This window comes from Lissotriton helveticus, chromosome 1_1, assembly GCF_964261635.1.
Source record: "Lissotriton helveticus chromosome 1_1, aLisHel1.1, whole genome shotgun sequence".
Classification (NCBI taxonomy): domain Eukaryota; kingdom Metazoa; phylum Chordata; class Amphibia; order Caudata; family Salamandridae; genus Lissotriton; species Lissotriton helveticus.
Window position 1 is genome coordinate 630,132,406 of NC_136057.1, and position 19,803 is coordinate 630,152,208.

The 19,803-nt window shown below is 42.0% G+C and overlaps 1 protein-coding gene across 2 annotated transcripts in view; it reads left to right on the forward strand.

Moving 5' to 3' along the window:
* Positions 1 to 19,803, forward strand: part of PROSER2 (proline and serine rich 2) — a 235,289-nt gene that overhangs the window by 22,427 nt on the left and 193,059 nt on the right. For both annotated transcript variants that reach the window (XM_078674153.1, XM_078674154.1), the window contains exon 2: positions 12,416 to 12,601. In XM_078674153.1, the coding sequence (XP_078530279.1) occupies positions 12,491 to 12,601 (111 nt within the window). In that variant the 5' untranslated portion in view covers positions 12,416 to 12,490. The remainder of the gene's footprint in view (positions 1 to 12,415; positions 12,602 to 19,803) is intronic.

Genomic DNA, 19,803 nt, shown 5'->3' on the forward strand with positions numbered 1-19,803 from the left:
TCTGTAGCCAGACTAAAGTCATTCATGACACAAAGAAGAGCTGATTCCTCATGGTGGAACTCAAGCCTAACAGTCCGCAGCTTTCCACATACTACCTGAATTTCTAACTGAGTAAAGCTAGGACAATCTTGCAGACAGAATAAGTTGTTGGAATGGTGAGGTGGCACAACAGCATTCTTCAAGTCACTGGACACCTTTGCGCCACTGCTGTCTGAAAATGCTTGTTCAAAATTGATATTGCAGTGTGTGCTGCAGATGGTGCTAATTGTCTCCACCTGTTAACAGGACCCGGTTTTAGTTATTCCGCTTCATCTCCATCATCTCCAGAACAGTGAGAATTTCAAGGTTGTCTGATTCTGTCTGGTTTTGTGGCTCCAGTGAGCCACAAAACCCTTGACCTATTTGAAGTATTGGTCCAAAAAGATTTACAAGATATGAAGACTCGCACCCAACAACACAAATCGAATTAACTAAAAATGAGAATATCGCCATAACCCAACTGGCTAACAATCCAGCATTTACAATTTGTAAAGCAGACAAGGGTGGCACCTTAGTCATCCTCGACACTCAATTCTACCTAGAGAGCGTACACGCACATCTACAAGACACCAACACTTATCTACAAATTGACAACGATTCTACTGTAGAATACAACTCTACTCTCCAGTCTTTCATTGACAAAGCTGTTGCTGATGGAACTATTACAGACAAAGACAGAAGATACTTATCTAAATCCCACCCTCAAATTCCGTGTCTCTATATGGTTCCAAAAGTGCACAAACATCCATAAAAACCACCATTCTGACCAATAGTAAGTACGACAAATTGTATCCACGAGCCGATAGGCACTTACTTGGACAGACATTTACAATCAGCAGTAACACAAATGCCCAGTTTCCTGCAAGACACCACCGTTTCTTAACTAAACTACAGGCTGATCAATCCAAACCCGTTTTGCTATGTACCATCGACGTTAATTCGTTGTATACATCTATACTCCATGATCTCGGCTTGCAATCAGTCGAAACAGCATTACTACAGTCGACTAAGCCTTTAAACCTTCAAGTTTTCCTTATGGAACTTCTTCAATTTACTTTACTCCATAGTTATTTTAAGTTCGAAGACAAATTTTACATCCAATTGTCTGGAGTAGCAATGGGAAATTGCGCAGCACCTGCCTACGCCAATTTATTCATGCATGAATGTGAAACTTTCACCATTCCACACTGGAAAAACAATCTGAAATTTTATCAAAGATACATCGATGACATTTTCCTAATATGGTCGGGCACAGAATCACAATTGGTTTCTGCCATTCAAACACTGAACGCTGTAAACGACAGAATACAAGTGACTCATACGATTAGCCCTACAAAAATCTCATTTCTGGATGTCGACATCAAACTCCATGGTAGTGTTCTGGAAACATCCATTTACACCAAATCCACTGATCGCATCAATTTTCTGCATCAATACAAGTTTCCATCAACCCAGTTTGAAAAGACATTTACCATTTTCACAACTATTACGAGCCAAGAGAATTTCTTCCACAGTCGATAATTACAATCAAGACAGTAAGATGATTACAGACAAATTCTCAAAAAGAGGTTACCCTGTTCAAATAGTAAAAACAGCACACGACAGAGTAACTAAAATCGAGCGGAACACCTTGCTCAAGCCTAAAGCCACTAAAGAAGCATCAGAAACACGCAGTGTGTTTGTATCCAAATTTTTGACAGCAAGCAAAACGATCAAAAATATCATTAAAAACCATTGGCAAGTGTTTCAATTAGAACCAGATTTTCCAGCACCAACCCATATTTGCATACCAAAGATCTAAGAATCTTCAACAGATGTTAAAATCACGACAAGAGGAACCAAAAGTTTACAAAGGCACGATCCCTTGTCACAACTGTTCGAATTGCAAAAATATCATTCCTGGAACTATTGCACTACATCCCTCCCAAGGGACCCCAATTCGCTTGAAGGTCAATGCAACTTGTGACACCAGCAATGTGATTTATCTTTTAAAATGTCCATGTGGTCTCCCATATGTGGGCAAAATGGAGCGCAAGATCAAAATAAGACTAACTGAACATCGTAGCAACATCCGAACAAAGAATTTAAAATCCAGTCTAGCAGTTCATTACATTCAGCAAAAGCACACACTCAGCCAAATCGTTTCCAGATTTTGGAGGTCGTGTAAAAACCAACTGGCATCGACCCGAAGAAATATCTTTTACAAAGAACTATTTTGGATCCACAAAATGCATACGATCATTCCTAAAGGACTCAATGAAAGATTGGAATACAGTAGTTTCCTTTAATTCTTATTAAATGCACTCGCTCGGATTAAGATCCCCTCTTCCCTCCATGGCAGCTTTCCATTTTCTTCCTTTTCTTTCCTTTTCTTTCCTTTCCTTCTGTTCTTTTTTTTCTTGTTCTCTTCCTTTCTTTTTTCTGTTTTTATTTCTCCGCTTTCTTTCCTATATTCTTTGTTCCCGCAGTTTCAACCTGTTCAGCCCCCATTCTCTGCTCACAGTTTCTTTCATTATCCTATTTTCACTCTTTTTCCTAGTTATATTACTGTATACAAAGCTTTATTTCGATATAGAAATATCTTAAAAGCGCATAAAAATACAATTCATATTATTGATAAAAACACTTAATAAATAGTTAAAAAGACAAGATAAAACAGTATTAAACCATTTACAGCTTTGTGTTGTTTGAGGAAAAAAGAAAAAAAACAGGAGATTACCTAAAAAGGATTTCATCACATAGCTTTAAATCTGATCACCCATGCCCAGCTAAGAAATTTGGCTACCCCACACGCCAATACTGTATTAAGGTTGGATTGTAAAATTCTTAACGCTGGGGCATAGCCTCTGGTCTCAAGTAGGCGACAGACAGGTTTTAGCCATTTGGATCTGGGCATTTTGTAGGCACTGTAGACAAAAAAGACATGTGGGATGGATTGAAGCTCAGTGCTGCAGTGCGGGCAGGTGGCAGGTGTTTGGTAGGGAGGTTTCCATTTTGAGGTGCATTCACGAACTGGCAGGGTTCCCATTCTAAACTGAACATATAAAGCCCTAACTTTGGGTTTTCTAATGAAGTCCATATAGGGTTCAAGCAAGGGTACGGTCTTATGCAGTCGAACCTCATCAGTAAGTCTACCCAAGTTATCCGCTCTAGATTCTTGGGCATCAACCCACAGTCAGTAAGCCCGCTTGACTTCCAGTCTAGATATTGAAGCACCAGACTCCCACACTACCCATAATCCAATGGCCGTAAGGAGTTCCTTCATTTTAGAGAGCCAGACAATTTTTTGTGACCCCTGCAAGTTCATAACTTCTTTAAGGCCGTCAGCGTAGCACTCTAGCTCTGGTGTGCGCCACAGGCGGGCCCAGTAGAGAAGCGGGCACAGAATTATAAGATCTTCGATAGATCTGCGTCCAAGATCGTATTGAATGGGCTTGCTAGGGGTACTCTTGGGGATAGACAAAAGCTCCTTATAAAATTTGTTTTCAGCCATTACGAGGGAGTCAACATTATTGAAAACCCAGAGCTCTGCCCTATACAGTGCACTGCCTACTGCTTTAGCAGAATAGATCTCTAAGGCAGGAGCTATGGGTCTTGATACTGAGGATCTATGCTCCCTGCTTATGACACCCACAACCCGTTTATGGTTTAGAGCCATTTTTTCTATGTGTGGATTCCACTTGAGTTGGTCGGATATCCTAATCCCAAGATAGTCGAACATTTTAACTCGCTCTAATGGCTCTTCATTGAGGGTGAGTGTACGACTGGCTTTCCTACTGGGATTAAAATAATGGAGCTTGATTTTAGAAGTGTTAATGACCAAGCCCCTTGAATTACAAAAGAAACTCGTGAATTAACCGGATTTTTTTTTTCTTTTTCTGACATGTTTTTTATAATGAAGTCATGTTTAGTTAGATAACAATGCCCTAGTTGTATTTCAGATCCTTTTCTGTTACGTTGTATATACACATCAGATCATGTTTACACTCCGTCCATTTTTGCGGTCCCCCCCCCTCATTCTGTGTATTTCTTTCGTGGTACAGCCACACACACTTTTCTCCCATCTCACACTCAACTAACACGGCACGATGGTAGTCCGTTTTCACTGTTGCCAGCGTCAGTCCTATTTCTATGCTCACGTACCCTTTATTCCCGTACACACCCATTGCAGAATCGGGCGTTCACCATGGTGGTTCGGCGCACAAACTACTGAAAGCGGCAGACTTATTCTCTTTGGTAAGCCGAGTTTTCATATCTCTCTTGACACTCCATTACACCGTGAGTAGTTTAGTTTCCATTGACGCATGTTCCCGTACGCAGTATCCAGCACTATCCGCAGTTCACGTGCACTTTATTGACCCATTGTTTAGTTCATTCACAACGCCATTGAGTACCTTGCTTTACACCCAGTAACTAGCAATAGTGTTAATCACCAATATTTATACACAATCCGCCACGTTTGCTGCACTTTCATACTCCCTTCTGACCCCGGTTGTCACTTTGGATCCTCACTCGGCATGTCCCCATTTCTTCTTTCTCAGCACGCTCCATTTTATGCAGCACGTTTCTTTGTTCAGTTGAAATTTTGTTAGACTAGCCTCGGTCTCCTGACACATTACAGTTACATATGGTTTGTTTTTCTTTAAACACTTGACCCCGTGAAGAAGAGCCAAAATTGGCTCGAAATGCATCGGGGTGAATCAGTACTGCCATAAAAAATGAAGCTTATGTTCGAACAATTTTTGTCATGAGAAACACGTTTGTGACCAAGAACTACTTTTGGAATAACGCATTTATGATTTGATATGAGGACACTTTGAATAAAATTGATGACCACAAGACTTTATTCATACGCATGGACTAAATTTGCTGATACCTACACTTACGTTCTATTGGCGTGCTCAAGAGCCCCCACCTTACCCTCGTGAGGTTTTTCTGCTAGTTAACGCCAGCACCTCCCAGACAGGAGGTGAACCTCCTGAGCACCCCGACTGTTTGAACCCTCATTACACCAACAGCTTACAATCAACTACCAGTGAGTGCAGCGAAACTCCGTCTTTGATTCTACAATGGGCCATGCCAGACAGAGATTATTGGAGACATAGAACAGTATTTTTAGATTGAAGGGAAACCTTTTTTGAAATATACCTTTCCTATACCAAAGTGTTGGTAGGGGTGAAACTACAGTCTTTTTGTGTCCGTATTATATTTCCTTTGTGGTCCTCCTCATTTTTTCTACCAGTCCACATTATTTTTGGTGTGACCATTGTGGCTTTTTGTGCCTCTTATACCTTATGGCAGCCAATATGGGTCTATCTCTGAATGCTAAGGATTCCAAAGACTCCAAGGGTTCTCTGAAGAGATCAAAACAAAATTCTCCACCTCCTGAGGCCAATCAAAAAGACACAAATTCTACGTTGGATACCATTCTGTCACGCCTGAATGCTGTTCATGATATTGCGCAATCTACCAAGATCAATACTGACTTATTACAAGTTGAAGTGGCGGCTATTAGGAATGATTTTAAAGCCTTATCCCTTCGTGTTTCGACTGCGGAGACACGTATAAGTGGTGTTGAGGATAATGCGCAACAGCACTCTAGGTCATTATTACAAATGGAACGCTCAATGGCGGCATTACGGAGAGACCTCACGGAGCAGGAAGATCGGAATCGTAGAAGTAACTTGCAAATTTTTGGCCTACCGGAGAATGCGGAAAAGTCAGCCCCCTCTATGATAGACTTCATGTACCAATGGCTTCCTTGTACTTTGCAGATTTCGTTTCAGAAAGATTTTGAGATTGAACGGGCTCATCGTGTTCCTTCCTTTCGTTCCAAATCCTCGCCTCACCCTAGGGCGATCATTTTTAAACCATTACGTCATCAACAATCGGAACAAATTTTGGCTCACATGAGGAAGGTCAAGGTAGTTCATTGGGAAGGTCATCGTATTTCAATATCACAAGACTTTGCCAGAGATACGGTCATTAGAAGGAAGGGTTTTCTTAACTTGCGGAAACGTCTGACGGACATGAACATCCCCTTTTCCTTTGCTTGTCCTTCGAAATTCCGGATCACTTTTAAGGGCCGGTCTAGAATCTTCGACGAGCCTGCTGACCTATCTTCCTTCCTCGATAATCAGATGGAGTCTCAGATGGATTCCGCTCCTGTTCCTGGTCCTTCTGGATCTTGACTCACTTTTGTTTTTTCTATGATGTTCTACTGCATTCTATTTGTGGTTTGCTATGTTCCTGTGCTCCATGCTTGGTTTTTCTTCTTAACTTTCCCTTGTATACACACGGTTTCTGTCAATCTTTATAGTTAATATGTTGTAAATTGTTATCCTATAGCCTTTGGTTTGTTTCTCTTTTCTTTTATATATTGTTGTTTCTGTCTTCTCTCCATTTCCTTTTACGTCACTCTCATGTTGATCCTTATTATCTTGGTTGAAATCTTTCATGTTGTTCCATGTTCCATGTTCGGCTGTCTTTTAGATGTCTCATTTCTCCTTTTCTATCCATTCGTCCAGTCCTTTCCTGTCGAGTGTTGTGTTTGTGTTCGTTTTGACAGATTTGTGTTGTTCATTGGTAATTAGTACTCTATTGTTTTATATTTTTCTGGTTTCTTTTTTCTTTTTGTTTCTTGTCTTATGCAGCATGATATATATGTTACAATGCATTTTGAATTTGTTATGCTCTGTATTCACCTGCATTTGCTTATAGCACTCAATTTATTTTACGCTTCATCTTCCTCTTATAAATGATAGATACATAGTTCATAAGTATATTCTACATGTTTTGCTGTTCATCTTACTACATGTGATGATTTTGTATTTATTGCATTTTTATGGCTCTGGTTGATTCTTGTTGTACTTCTTATATTTCATTCCATGGCTTAGTTTTTTTCCACCTTTAACTAAGATTTTTATAACAGGTGCTTGGCCTGGTTGGCTTGTATTTATTTTTATAATATGCTTATATTAATTTACTTATGCTATTTTTTCGAGTTGCTCTCAGTCAGCCCTATACACCTTGTCTTTCTATCGACATTCGTTATGGGTTCTTTCATGAATTGTTTATCTTCCTCCACTGGTGGTTTCCCTCCTGTGCCTCTCCATGTCCCCCCTGGTATGAACTTGGTCCTTTTTAGACCTCCCCTGTTCAATTTTTTTCTTCTCGCCTCTCTATTCTCCTTTTTGGCTTTTCTTTTCTTCCTTTTCTTTCTCTACTTTTTCTTCTCTCTCTTTTTCTCTCTTCTCTTGGATCTTCTGTTGTCACTCCCCTTGTCTGTTGTGGATGGTGGATCTTTCGCTGTTTGATTTTGTATTTTTCTTTCTCCCTTTATTATCGCTGTATTATGAGTGTTTTGCTTTTACAGTAGTATGCCTGGTTTGAATGTTTTGTCCCTTAACGTTAAGGGCTTAAATCATCCGGTAAAAAGATCAAAAATTCTGGATTACTGTAAATCTTTATCTTCTGATTTGGTTTTATTACAGGAAACGAAAGTTTCTTACAATGAGGCTTTATGTCTGAGGAAAGATTGGGTTCTTGATGTTGTATGCTCTGATGCCTTAGGCAAAAAGAATGGTGTAATCACATTAATTTCTAAAAATTCTGTTTTTTCAGTGGTCTCTGCTGAACATGACTCAGAGGGCCGTTGGTTATTGTCCAGACTTTCTGATGGTACTAATGATCTCTGTTTTAAATATTTATGCTCCAAATGATGATGACCCCTCGTTCTGGAGAGCGATTGCAAAAAAAAATGGTAGATACACCATGTCAAGGTAATCTCATTGTTGGTGGTGATTTCAAATTTACCATTAGATCTCTTGCTGGATAGGAATTCTGCCGTTGCTTATCGTCCTCCTAGAGCGCATAGGCAAATGTTGAATATGTGTTCCTTTGTTCAGCTCCAAGATATTTGGCGCCTTTATAATCCCACAGGTAGTGACTTTTCTTTCTTTTCCTCACCGCATTCTAGTTTCTCTCGTATTGATTATCTTTTGGTTCATTCGTCTCTTGTTCAGTCGTCTTCCTCCCCTCACATTCATCCTATTCTCGTCTCTGATCATGCTGCTGTTTCCTTCTCTCTCTTGTCCTTTGCTCCTAAGCAAGGACCTCGCTCTTGGAGACTGAATACAGAAATCCTTCATGATGAAGCTCAGGTTCTAGCTTTATCTAAAGAAATTGAAAATTTCTTTGCCGTTAATGATCGTTCGGTTAGTTCCCCAGTAGTTTTGTGGGATGCTTTTAAATGTACCCTTCGGGGCCATATTATTAAATGTATGGCGAAGAGAAATGCTGACATCAAAAAAGAACTTACGGATTTATCAGATAAGATCAAATGTCAAGAGATTCTTTATCGTGGCTCTAATGCCCAAAGGGCTTACAAACTATTAAGAATTTAAAATATTCCTACAACACTATTGTTACTAAGAGAGCTCATATTGGGGTTCAGGCCCCAAAATCTAAACGCTTACTATTAAAAAATCGTGCAGGTCGAATTTCGGGAGCAACATTGAAGTTTCAGGATTCTAATTTTAAATCTTCTCAAATATCCTCCATTAAGGACAGCTCTGGGGTCAACAAATTTCAAACCAAAGAAATTCTTGACGTCTTTCGGGATTTTTATAGTAAGCTTTATACTCCCACTAACCAATCCTCTTTTGAGCACTGTCAAGCGTTTTTAAAGACAATTCCTATTCAATCTGTTTCGGCGGAAGACGGTCAGGAACTAGGTGGTCCGATTACTTCTTAGGAAAATATTTCTGCAATTAAAGCTACTCTGTCTGGAAAGGCTCCCGAGCATGATGGTTTTCCCATTATGTTTTATAAAACCTTTCTTTCCTCTGTTGTTCCTCGCCTTAAGTCTGTCTTTGAAGCTTTCATTCAAGGGGGAGCGGTCTCGGGTTCGGCAGCTGATGCCACCATAGTGGTGATCCCGAAAGAGGGTAAAGATCAATCTGATCCCAAAAATTATCGCCCTATATTTCCCTTCTTAATATGGAAGCAAAGATTTTTGCCAAGATATTAGCCAAGCGGTTGGAATTATATATTCCTAAACTCGTTCACCCTTCTCAGACGGGTTTTGTCAAGGGTCGTTTGGCTAGAGACAACATTCGTATCTTTTGTCATATTTTGGGTACGGCTAAGAGATTGCACCTTCCTGCGGCTGCTCTAACCCTTGACGCCGAGAAGGCTTTTGACAAGGTTTCTTGGCCTTTCTTACATATGACTATATGACTATGTCTTTATATGCTCAGCCTAGAGCAAACATTAGGGTTAATGGAGCTACGTCTTCGTTTTTTAATCTTCGCCAAGGCACCAGGCAAGGTTGTCCTCTGTCCCCGCTTTTGTTTTTATTATCTATTGATCCGCTCCTTAGATTAATTGACCTCCATCTGGATATTAAAGGGTTCACTTTTGGTCCACATTGTATAAAAACTGCCGCCTATGCGGATGATGTTCTCATTTTCTCAGATGATATTGAGCATGCCATTCCCGCGATTTCAGACACTATCTCTCTTTTCTCTGATGTTTCTGGGTATACCCTTAATAGGGATAAAACGGAAATGTTCCCCCTAAATGCTTATTGTTTTCCGGCACATATGGGTTCCGCAGGATTTAAATGGCAATCTAAACAGCTTAAATATTTGGGGATCTGGTTCTGTAGCACTATTTATGATACAGTAGCCTACAACGAAGCTCAAACTCTCATTAAAGTGCGGCATCTTTTAGATACCTGGTCCCCCAAACATATTTCCTGGTGGGGTCGTTTACAAACCTTGAAGATGATGATTACACCTATTATAAATTTTGTGTCTTCTATGCTCCCTGTGAAGCTTTCCTCTTCTATTTTTTCATGAGGTGGATTCCATTACTTCCAAATTTCTTTGGAATGAGAAGAGAGCCAGGATTGCATACAAATTTCTAAGGAAACCTTATGATATGGGTGGCTGTAATTTTCCTGATTGGGAGAAATATCAAACTGCTTTTTTAGCCTCTCAGGGAGCTCTCTGGTTCTCCTCGGCCCCTGGTCATATTCCCTCTTGGTTCTTGATTGAACAAGATCTTTCCACTCCCTTACCACCTTCTTCCTTTTTAACTACCTCTACCTTATCTATTCCTTTTTCTCGCTCGATCATCTTAGATACCATTGCAGCAGTCAAGACAGTCGACAAGAGAGTTGCTATTCCAATTCATAAATCGAGATAGTCTTCTCTATGGCGTAATCCTAGAATTAAATTTATTATTGATCCCAAGTTGATCTCTTATTGGACTACTAAAAGGATTACACTAGTACGTCATCTTTTTGACTTAAACAATGATCCGTTGCCTTTTTGCTTCTCTTGCTCAACAATTTTCCCTCACTAACTTTGACTTTTACACCTTCCTGAAAATAAAAGGTGCTATATCCAAACTGCGTCTTGATCCAAACTCTCCTACCATTACGTTATTCCAATTGTGGCTCGATCGGGTCATGTGGCTTCTAAAATTTATAAATTCCTGTCCTCCACTTCCTCTGCCCTGTGTATGGTTACCCAGAAGAAATGGCTATCTCATTTTGATCAGGAAGTTTCTAATCATATTTCTTCAGATTCTTGGCAGCTGATTGGGAAGCTTTCTCTCCGCAATAAAGTTGCCCCTTCTTTAATCCAGTCTAAATTTTTCTCTATCAATCTTCTTCATTGGACTCCGGTACGCTTACACTCTCTTCACTTGAAGGAAGATGATCTCTGTTGGAGTTGTGGTTTGTCTGCTGGTGACTATCCACATGTGTTTTTTGAGTGTTCGCTTCTTCAATCCTTCTGGGATTCAATACATAAACATCTTCAGTTGATTTTTAATCTTCGATTCCAGCTCTCCTTTCCCATTATTATGTTGGGCCCACTGGCTTCCCGGGTTCCCCTTCCCTTGGATTCCTTAGACTCACAATTAATGGACCTTTTGCTGACTTGCGGTGAAAGTGATTCTTATGGAATGGAAATCTTTTTCCTCTGTCTCATATCACACTTGGTGGGCATGGGTCTCCTTTTTGAGAAGTGCTCATACTTCGGTTGATGAGGCTCATCTTTCTCCTTCGATTTCTAATAGTGTTTGGAGAACTTTAGACTCATATATGAATTTAGCTTCGAAGGGTTTAGTTGATCAATATCCCTTCGTCTCGTCTAGCTGAGCGTTGTCATTGTATGTTTTTGTAGTCCCTCAGTAGATCCTTCCTTTTCTTCCTCTTCCTTTTCTTCCCTTCTTCTATCTTCCTTCTCGCTCTTTTTCATATTTTCTTCTTTCCTTTTCTCTTATGTGTTTCTTATGTGTTTCTTTCTCCTCCCATGGTGATACCTTTGATGTCTACTACGGTCCCTATGCTTCAACTGTTCTTCTTTTATAATCCAGTTAAGACTTAGTCTAGGTTCACTTTGCTTACAACATATTTATGATTGCTATTTCGTCCTTCTTCAATTTTCATCACTTGTATCACCTTTTATGGTATTTTAACTATTTTTATGTTCCTCTATAACTAATAAATTTATTGAACATAAAAAAAGGTGAATCGCCCTTCTACTTGCTTGATAGAGCTTGATCTAGCAAGGTCCGATTTGTGTAGCAATTTGAATGCAAATAAACAAAAATAGAAGACTGTCATTTGGAAATCATTACTACAACTTTGTATGTATTAAACCAGGAAATAGAACATTGAGGCCCTGATAACAACTGAAGAGGAAATATTTGCAAACATTTAAAGTCACTCGAATTTCCGCTACCTCCTGCTATTTCTGCACATATTGCCTCCTATGTTTAGTTGAACTCCAGGGAATGGGGAATACGTGCGTGGGCCCAAATTTATCTGGCAGAATTCCACACAGATTTAGAATCCCAGGGGTTTAACACGCACTATTACCACCTGTACGTAGCAGGTGTTAAATGTATCCTGTGGCCAATGTGGATGTGGATTCAGAGGGGTTTGAAGGGGAGGATGTGGCTCTACAAGCTGCCCTCATACGTTGATAAGGGATTGGGATGCTCTTCAGCTTTTTCGTAATGCAATTTTTCTGGCTGCATTTTCGGGCCAGTAAAATTGAGTGCAGAATTCCCACATCCCTGGTGCAGGAACACTGGGCCACTTATAATTGTGCCCCGCAGAATTTCATACCGGAATTCTGCTTTTCTCCAGTATGTTATAACATGTGGTTATGACCTGATGAAGTGTCCGCAAAACAGTGGCCATAACTGGTGGGAAATCACCTCTGGATGGCAAAACATGTTTTTATTAAAACCTAATTTTGTTAACTTTGTATTAATGCATGACTGTTAAACCATGTTCTGAGAACAGACTCGAGCTCTGAAATTAAATGTGATACATATTTGTTTGATTTTATAGGAAAGTCTGTAGTTCTTGCAGGATCGCAGGAGTAGCTCATTGTTTTGGATTATCAGTGAAAAGTGATGCTTTGGGATGCCTAGAAATCTGATGAAGTGCAAGTTTGTTGAAATGGAACCTGACATTTCCCTGAATGGCGGAATCGGTGACTTTGAAACCATTTCAAGATCAAGAGGCTATGATTTGGTAAGCTTTTTTAAACATTCTTATTAATTTTAGCAAATTGGGCAAGGTGTTAAAATATTGTTTGCTGTAGTTACTTTTTTACTCAAATTTAAAATCATCAAAGTGTAATTTGGCAACGTTCATGCTCACGTCCTGAAGTGGAAGGTGTAAGCTGCTCACTGTGTGTGTGTCTTCTCATTAAACTTCCGACCTACATCAACAAGTATGGAAAGGGCAATATCAGTAGCACTGTAAGACTGGACCCCAGAGGAATAGCCCACGACTCTAGAATGAGATGGCACAAAAAGTGTGACAGTTGCTTTTTCATACCAGTGGATGTGTTTCTGCTAGGGTTTGGTGGAATTTGCGTAGTCGCGCTACATAAAGCTCTGCGAAATGGTAAAAAATCTCTGCGAGCACGCAAAAGTTCAGCGAACACGCGGAATTGCTTGTTCTGCCTGTTCGCAATGCTTTTTTTCCTTTTCGTGAGCGCTGTTTGCGTGCTCGGGGAGAAATATCTTGCGAACACGCATTTTGAAAGCGCAAACAAGCAAAAAATTCCACGAAGCCGCGGATCGCAGAATTTTTGGCAATTCCGTGTTCTCCGCGGAACGCAAAATTACCTACATTTCACAAAATCTACGAGCGAAACGGAATTTACCGCCCATGCCTAGTTTCTGCACCATATACTATGACCTTATTTAAAAAAAAGTTAAATATGCCAAACGAATTAGCCAATTTCTCCTTGGGCATGGGACAGCAGTGCCTCAGTGTGCAGAGTCTGAGAACAAACAGTAAAAAAAGGGTCCAGCAAAATGCGAAAATTTGGGGATGGCCATACAGAAATGGCAGATTTTCTAATTGGACTATACCAATAGCGTGTACTGGACTTAAAGACTGCTTGTTGCTTTACATTTTTGACTTTCTTGTCGCTTCTCATTCAATGTCTTGTCTTCCCGTCTTGTGTTTGTCCCTCAAACCATCCTTTTGATTAGCTGATTTGTATATTTCCACTACTTACTTTTAGGGAACTGCTTCTTTCATTGTTGTTAAGAATTCTATGGGAGTGCATGTGTTTTCCAGCACTCTCCTTCTTGTGTGCTTCTCCCGCTGCCAAATCCACCTTGCTGTAGCATATGCTCTCTCTCGAATGCTGATGTTTCCCCTCCTTTGTTATCCCTTCTCCCACCACCCAGCTTTTTTTTATTTAACACTGCTCACTCCTTGTTGCTCCCCCGACTTAATCCAATTACTAGCCAACTTCTCAGTCTTTTCAATATTTATTTTTATTGTTTTTTCACACTTCTTGGAGGGCCCATTAGTGTCCTCAAAAAAGAATTTTATTTACCGCTCCAAGTGGCGTCCATCATCTTGGACTGTTAAATTAAAAAAAGCAAAAACGTGAAACTCACGTCACCTAGTGGGTGCACGCATCCATGCATCTGCTGAATGACATGAGTGCCAGTACTGTCAAGACGCATATGCACGTGTCTTGTCATGGCCTTTATTTTAATTTGCTGGTACAGCAATTTATAGGGTAAAAAGAACATGTATTTATCGTTTATAGTGTTCTACTTGTAACCATTTGATTACTTCAGTTTGCGTAACGAAGAAAACATCAAAGCTTGGTAAGAAATATGGAGAATATGTACAGTCAGAATTTGGTAGGTATATAGCACCCTTTTCCTAATTTAGGGCTAGGGCTAAAGTGTGGATGGAGGTTGTAGCCCTACCACCCTGTTGTGCCTGAAATGACTTGGTGATCGATGGTCCTCCTGAGTTTGCAGACGCATAGCTGCCAATGTTTCAGATTGCTTACGTGTGACCTTTTCATAATTTCAGTGTAATTATGAGTGGCATATAAACATCAATAATTACACCTATTTGACTAACGAAAAACTAAAACTGCTCCAAAGCACAGGGCAGTTGCATCTCATTTTGCAGACACCCAACCGAAAAACGTGGTATTGCCTGGGTGTCAGCAACATGAATTACAACTGCCCTGAAAGTTTGTCATTAACAAAAGCGATACAAATGCTCCAAGAAGCAATTTTGTGCAGGAGCCCATCATTTCACTTTGACGATGATTAATGAAATGTGCTGATGGTAATACAGCATTTTGGGGTTTGAATGCCACAGGGAGGCTGGCTAGCACAGGTTAAGAAAGTAACCACTTTTACAGGAAGGAATTGCGCAAGTAGGCAGTGTGCAACGATATTCATGTCCCTTGCATCTAACCTGAATACATGATGAACACAACGTATCTTAATAAAATAAAACACGTAACCGGAGAACTTCAAACTATTTTTTTTAACGAAAAAAAGAAATTTCTGACCTCTTCCTTACTGCGTATTCAAGTTTCCACGCGCTTTTCTGTGAGTTGTGCAGTGCTATTTCAAGCCTCTGCTGTGTATAAAGGCTCTCTTTCTATGTGACGACTCGACTGCTGTGCCCTGAGCTCTGACAGCAGAGATTTAGCAGAAGAAAGGGAGAGCTCTTCGATTAGGCTTCTAGCTGCAGTTTGGTTTGTCTGTAGAGCTGTAGGCCTGAAAAAATCAGGATATCGTCCGTGTAAAGTGCAATCCTATCTGACAGCCCAGCCCTCCACTCAAAGACACTCACCTGGGCATCCATCCTGACCCATGCGATCAATGGCTCCATAGGCAGTGCAAACAACAATGGTGATAAGGGGCATCCTTTGTAATTGTCACCCTTAACTCACCGTTTGCCTGCTACGCTGTTTGCTGCTTGTGGCGGGGCTTGCTGAACCACCGAACACTGCTGGGAGCCACCATTTTCCCCAACGACATCGGGGGACTACAACCCCCAGCAGCCTTTGCGGCGGTGACGCCGGGAGCACGCTGTTGGCACCAGGAGGTGCATTAGAGGGGGTGCGGGCTACCGCTGCGCGGGATGCCCGCAGAAGCCGGAAGAGGCTGGGCTACCCCACTAACCTCCTTGGAGTTTAGAACCCTCTCACGAACCTCCGAGCATCGATCCCAACGCCTGGACTCTATTATCACACATCGGGTAAGGCGAGGTGAGGAAATCTTCACTGTGCCCCGCTGGGACTGTTCAGACTGTTAATGACTTAATAGCTTATTACAGTAGGAGAGAGTAAAAGTTGTTATCGTGGATACTCACCCGTGGGAAATGACAGAGGAGCGGAGTAGAACCCTATAGTGCTTTTTAGATCTTGGATTCTGTGGTCTGGGCGGATGGACTTTGGGTCATTTGGGGTTATTCGCGAATTGTGATTTATTTATTTATTTAATAAGATGAGTAGGAGGAAGGCGAGGGACTCCATGGCGGGGGGAAGTGCAAAAGGTACATTGGACGCATTTCCAGTGAGGGCGGAGTCACTGTTGGTGCACGAGATTCAACTGGCAGAAAAGAGACTCTCACTTGACTCATTTGCATTACAGAAGAGGTCATCTATGGGTCTCATAGCATTGGCTAGGTCACCTAAAGCCGACAATCCAGTAGCCAAAGACACCGTAAATGGCGATCATACTGTCATTGGTCCAGATGTCACAGACCCACAAGGGACTGAACTGTTAGTACACACTACAGAGGTACCACAGGCGGCGTTGTGCACAATCACATCAGCAGGAGAGGAGACCGAGGGGGGTTGTGACCTACACGTGGTTTAACCCAGTAAGCCAGGGCAGCCAGGTCAGACGGGGGAGCCACGTCTGGGCCACAACTTCAATCAGAAATGGAAAACTCTAAGGGAAGGTGGGGAGGTGGTTACTAGATTAAAAAGGGCACGACTAGACGGAAGTGAGACCAGTTGGGTCACTACTCCATCAGTGGATCCTTTGGCAAAAACTAAGCGAACCCGAGGGGAAGGGAACCAATGTGAGAACACCAAATCCAAGAGGAAAGGTGCACCTACACAGGACAGAGCTATAACCACAGAAGGGCAACCGGAGAATTCTCTGTGTATAAAATGTAGAAAGGCAGGCAATTTGGGGGGAGAGGGTGCAGAAATGTGGACCAGGCTGCAAACAATGTTGAGTATTCATCTTGGGCCCTTACACAAGTAAATCACCCAAATAGAAGGGAAAGTGACCTTGTTGCTTGTCCAGACTAGTAACCACGTGAACGCTGTAGTGGCACATACAGCAGATAGCTTGGGGTCTTCAGAAGCCTCTGTCCTTCAAGGGGCCGTATTGCACTTAAAGAGACAAAATGATACAACACATGGCGGCGAACGACGGCAGCAATTAATGGAGATTGTCAATACAGTCTTGCCAGTGGGGTCCAGGGTGGGAAATGCCCCAAATGTAAGACGTGAAATGCGAGACATTAGCCACACAAGAGAGAGAGTTGCGGATCAGAGTTTGAAATCTTTGGGGGTTTGGAAAAGCGAGGGGGCCTAGCAGAAAAAGCACCAGTAAGACAGGGTAGTCGGTCAGTACAAGATGATTGGGTTAGAGGCTCAAGGGCTTTGCCTGTGATATATCTTTTACCCACGGCTTGCCCTTACACATTAGTTCCGACAGGGGTTCCCGCGCTTGGTGGAACCAAAGAGGAAACTCCACACATGTTAATCAATAAGTCGGCCCACTGGCTGAACAGGAACCTGCAATTTAATATTACCAATCACAGGCACATTTTAATGGCCAGACGGGTGTCCTGGATTGGCTGTACTAGGAAGTGTTTCCCAGGAGGCACAGTGATTTTAAACTTCAGGTTCCCCGAACTGGTACAAGATCTTCTCACACAGGGCAAGGGGCTCTTTCGAGCAGAGGATGATTCGGCTATTAAGATGTTACCACTGGGTTTCTTTTATGGAGACAGGAAGGGAATAAACTTAAGTGATAATCGGAGGACTGCTCAGACAGGTTATGCCCGAGGGGTTACCCCGGTTCATTTATCTAATCGTTATGGCCTGCTCGCAAATGTTTCAGCCCTAGATGATATTGATTGACGCAAGAAGAGTATATAACCTGAGGAGAAGGGAGTTTTGCATGCTGTGCCCCTGATTATAGGCGGGGGAGGGACACTACGGCCACAGGCCGAGGAGCCTATGTCGCCGACCATCGTTGAAGTTTTTCGGGGTTCAACTAGGATAAGGAAAACTCCAGCTAATAGCACTCCCCCCCCCCCCCCTCTCGCCAAGCCTGCAACCAGGGTGAGAGCAGATTGCCCAGACACTCACAGTTATGGCTCCATTATGATTATCTCATGGAACATAGCTGGGCTTTCGTCCAAACTATCCAACCCGGAATGGTTATTTTACATAAAGCGCTTTCAGGTCATCTGCCTCCAGGAAACATTGGAGAAGGACAGTAGCTTGTCCGCCCTGGAGAGGTATAAAATGTATTTTGTCCCGGCGCGTAAGGGAATTGTAGGTAGAGCGAAGAGAGGCCTAATCACATATGTGGATTTAAGCCTGAGGGGGAGATGTGACAATCTAGGATGGGAATCAGAATTTGTGCAGGGGGTCAGATTGTGTATGAGGAGTCTTAAGTTAATTTTTGAAATTTTTTATAATGCTGTTTTATTGGGACAGCCCTTCAAAAGACTGCAGGAACTGGAGACTAGGGTAAGTGGGATATATGAGCAGGGGGGCCAGGTACCCCAGTTGCTATTATTAGGTGACTTTAATTGTCACATATGCCCAAATGTGGAACCTAGAAAAGGGGATTGGTCTTCATGCCCACTAGAAGAGGGCCCGCATTTAGAGCACACAATGGAGGGAAAGGAATTAAATAGGTTGCTAGGATCCTTTGCCCTCACAAATACCATGGACTTGATCAAAACAGGGAAGACCGGCCTGGTGCATCCAACTTTCAAGGGAAGAGGCTGTGCCTCTTTTATTGATTATATTTTCGTTTCCACCCCATTGAGGACCAGGGTTCTATGGTTCGAGATACAGCCAAGTATATTTAGTGACCATAACCCACTGGTTATTTCACACAAGGACCCAAATTTATCAAAACCCCCTCCCTGCGTAGGGAAGAGTGGTGTTTTATTAGCTACCGACCAGGGGAGGAGACTCAGATGGTCCCAGGCAGACGGCGATGTCTTTTACAGAGCTCTACTAGCGGATAAACAACAATGTGTGTGGAAGTGTCTAAACCCATTGGTGGATGGGGTTGAGTTGGTTACAGCATATCAAGATGTCACTAAGCACATAGATAGCTTACTCAGGACCAAATCGATGGGAGGAGAAAGGAGGAACCCAGGTGGTTCGACCATGATTGCTATAGGGCTGCAAAAGAATTGAAAAAGGCCCTAAAAACAGTCACTAAGGAAAAGAGCAGGGTGTCCACTTGTCGGGCACTCTACAAGCAGGCAGTTAAATGCCGTAAATCCTCTTTGCAAAACCAGGCTTGGGAGAACATGAGGGAAGCGGTAGAGTCAAAGAACATGACTGCCTTCTGGAAGGTTATTAATGACCCTTGTTTTCAAGAGGCTAATGACCCTAAGATAGCAAATCACATCCTACCAGCATCCTGGCACGCACACTTTAGTGGGCTATATAATTATGGCACGATAGAGGAAAATATAGTGGGTGAGGAAGGGGGCGGGAATGTAGGAAACATAAAATTTTCCTTAGGTGAAATACAGGCAGGCATAGAGGGGCTGACGAGGAAAAAAGCTCCAGGGCCTGACGGGGTTCTCCCTGATCTTTTCCTGAGTGAGGTACAGTTGTGGACGCCAATCCTGACCAGAGTTATTAATGCTGCTTTAGAGTCAGGCATGCCTGCGTCCTGGTCTACAGCCACAATTGTACCCATATTGTAAAAGGGAGACCGAGATAGCCCACTTTGTTATCGCCCCATCTCCCTAATTGATGTCTCCGTGAAAGTCCTAGGCAGGGCAGTTCTAAATCGTTTACAAGAATGGGCGGAATAAAACCATATACTTGCTGATACCCATTATGGGTTTAGATCAGGACGCTCAACAGCCGACCAATGCCTTAATTTATATCTATTGACCGCCAAGTACACCGTTGCCAGCCAAGAGATGGTGTACTTGGCTTTCATGGATTTGACAGCGGCCTTTGACCGCGTTAATCGAAAGAAACTATGGGCAATTATGGTGGCTCTTGGTGTGGACCCGGCATAGTGCATATTTTTTTTTTCAAAACCATCTTTATTGGCATTTCAAACATGGATTGCGGAAAGATTCACAGTACTCCAGACACTGGAGAGACCGTAAGCAAATTATCGTGAATCACAGTTGCAGCAATCAACATATGTAAGCGG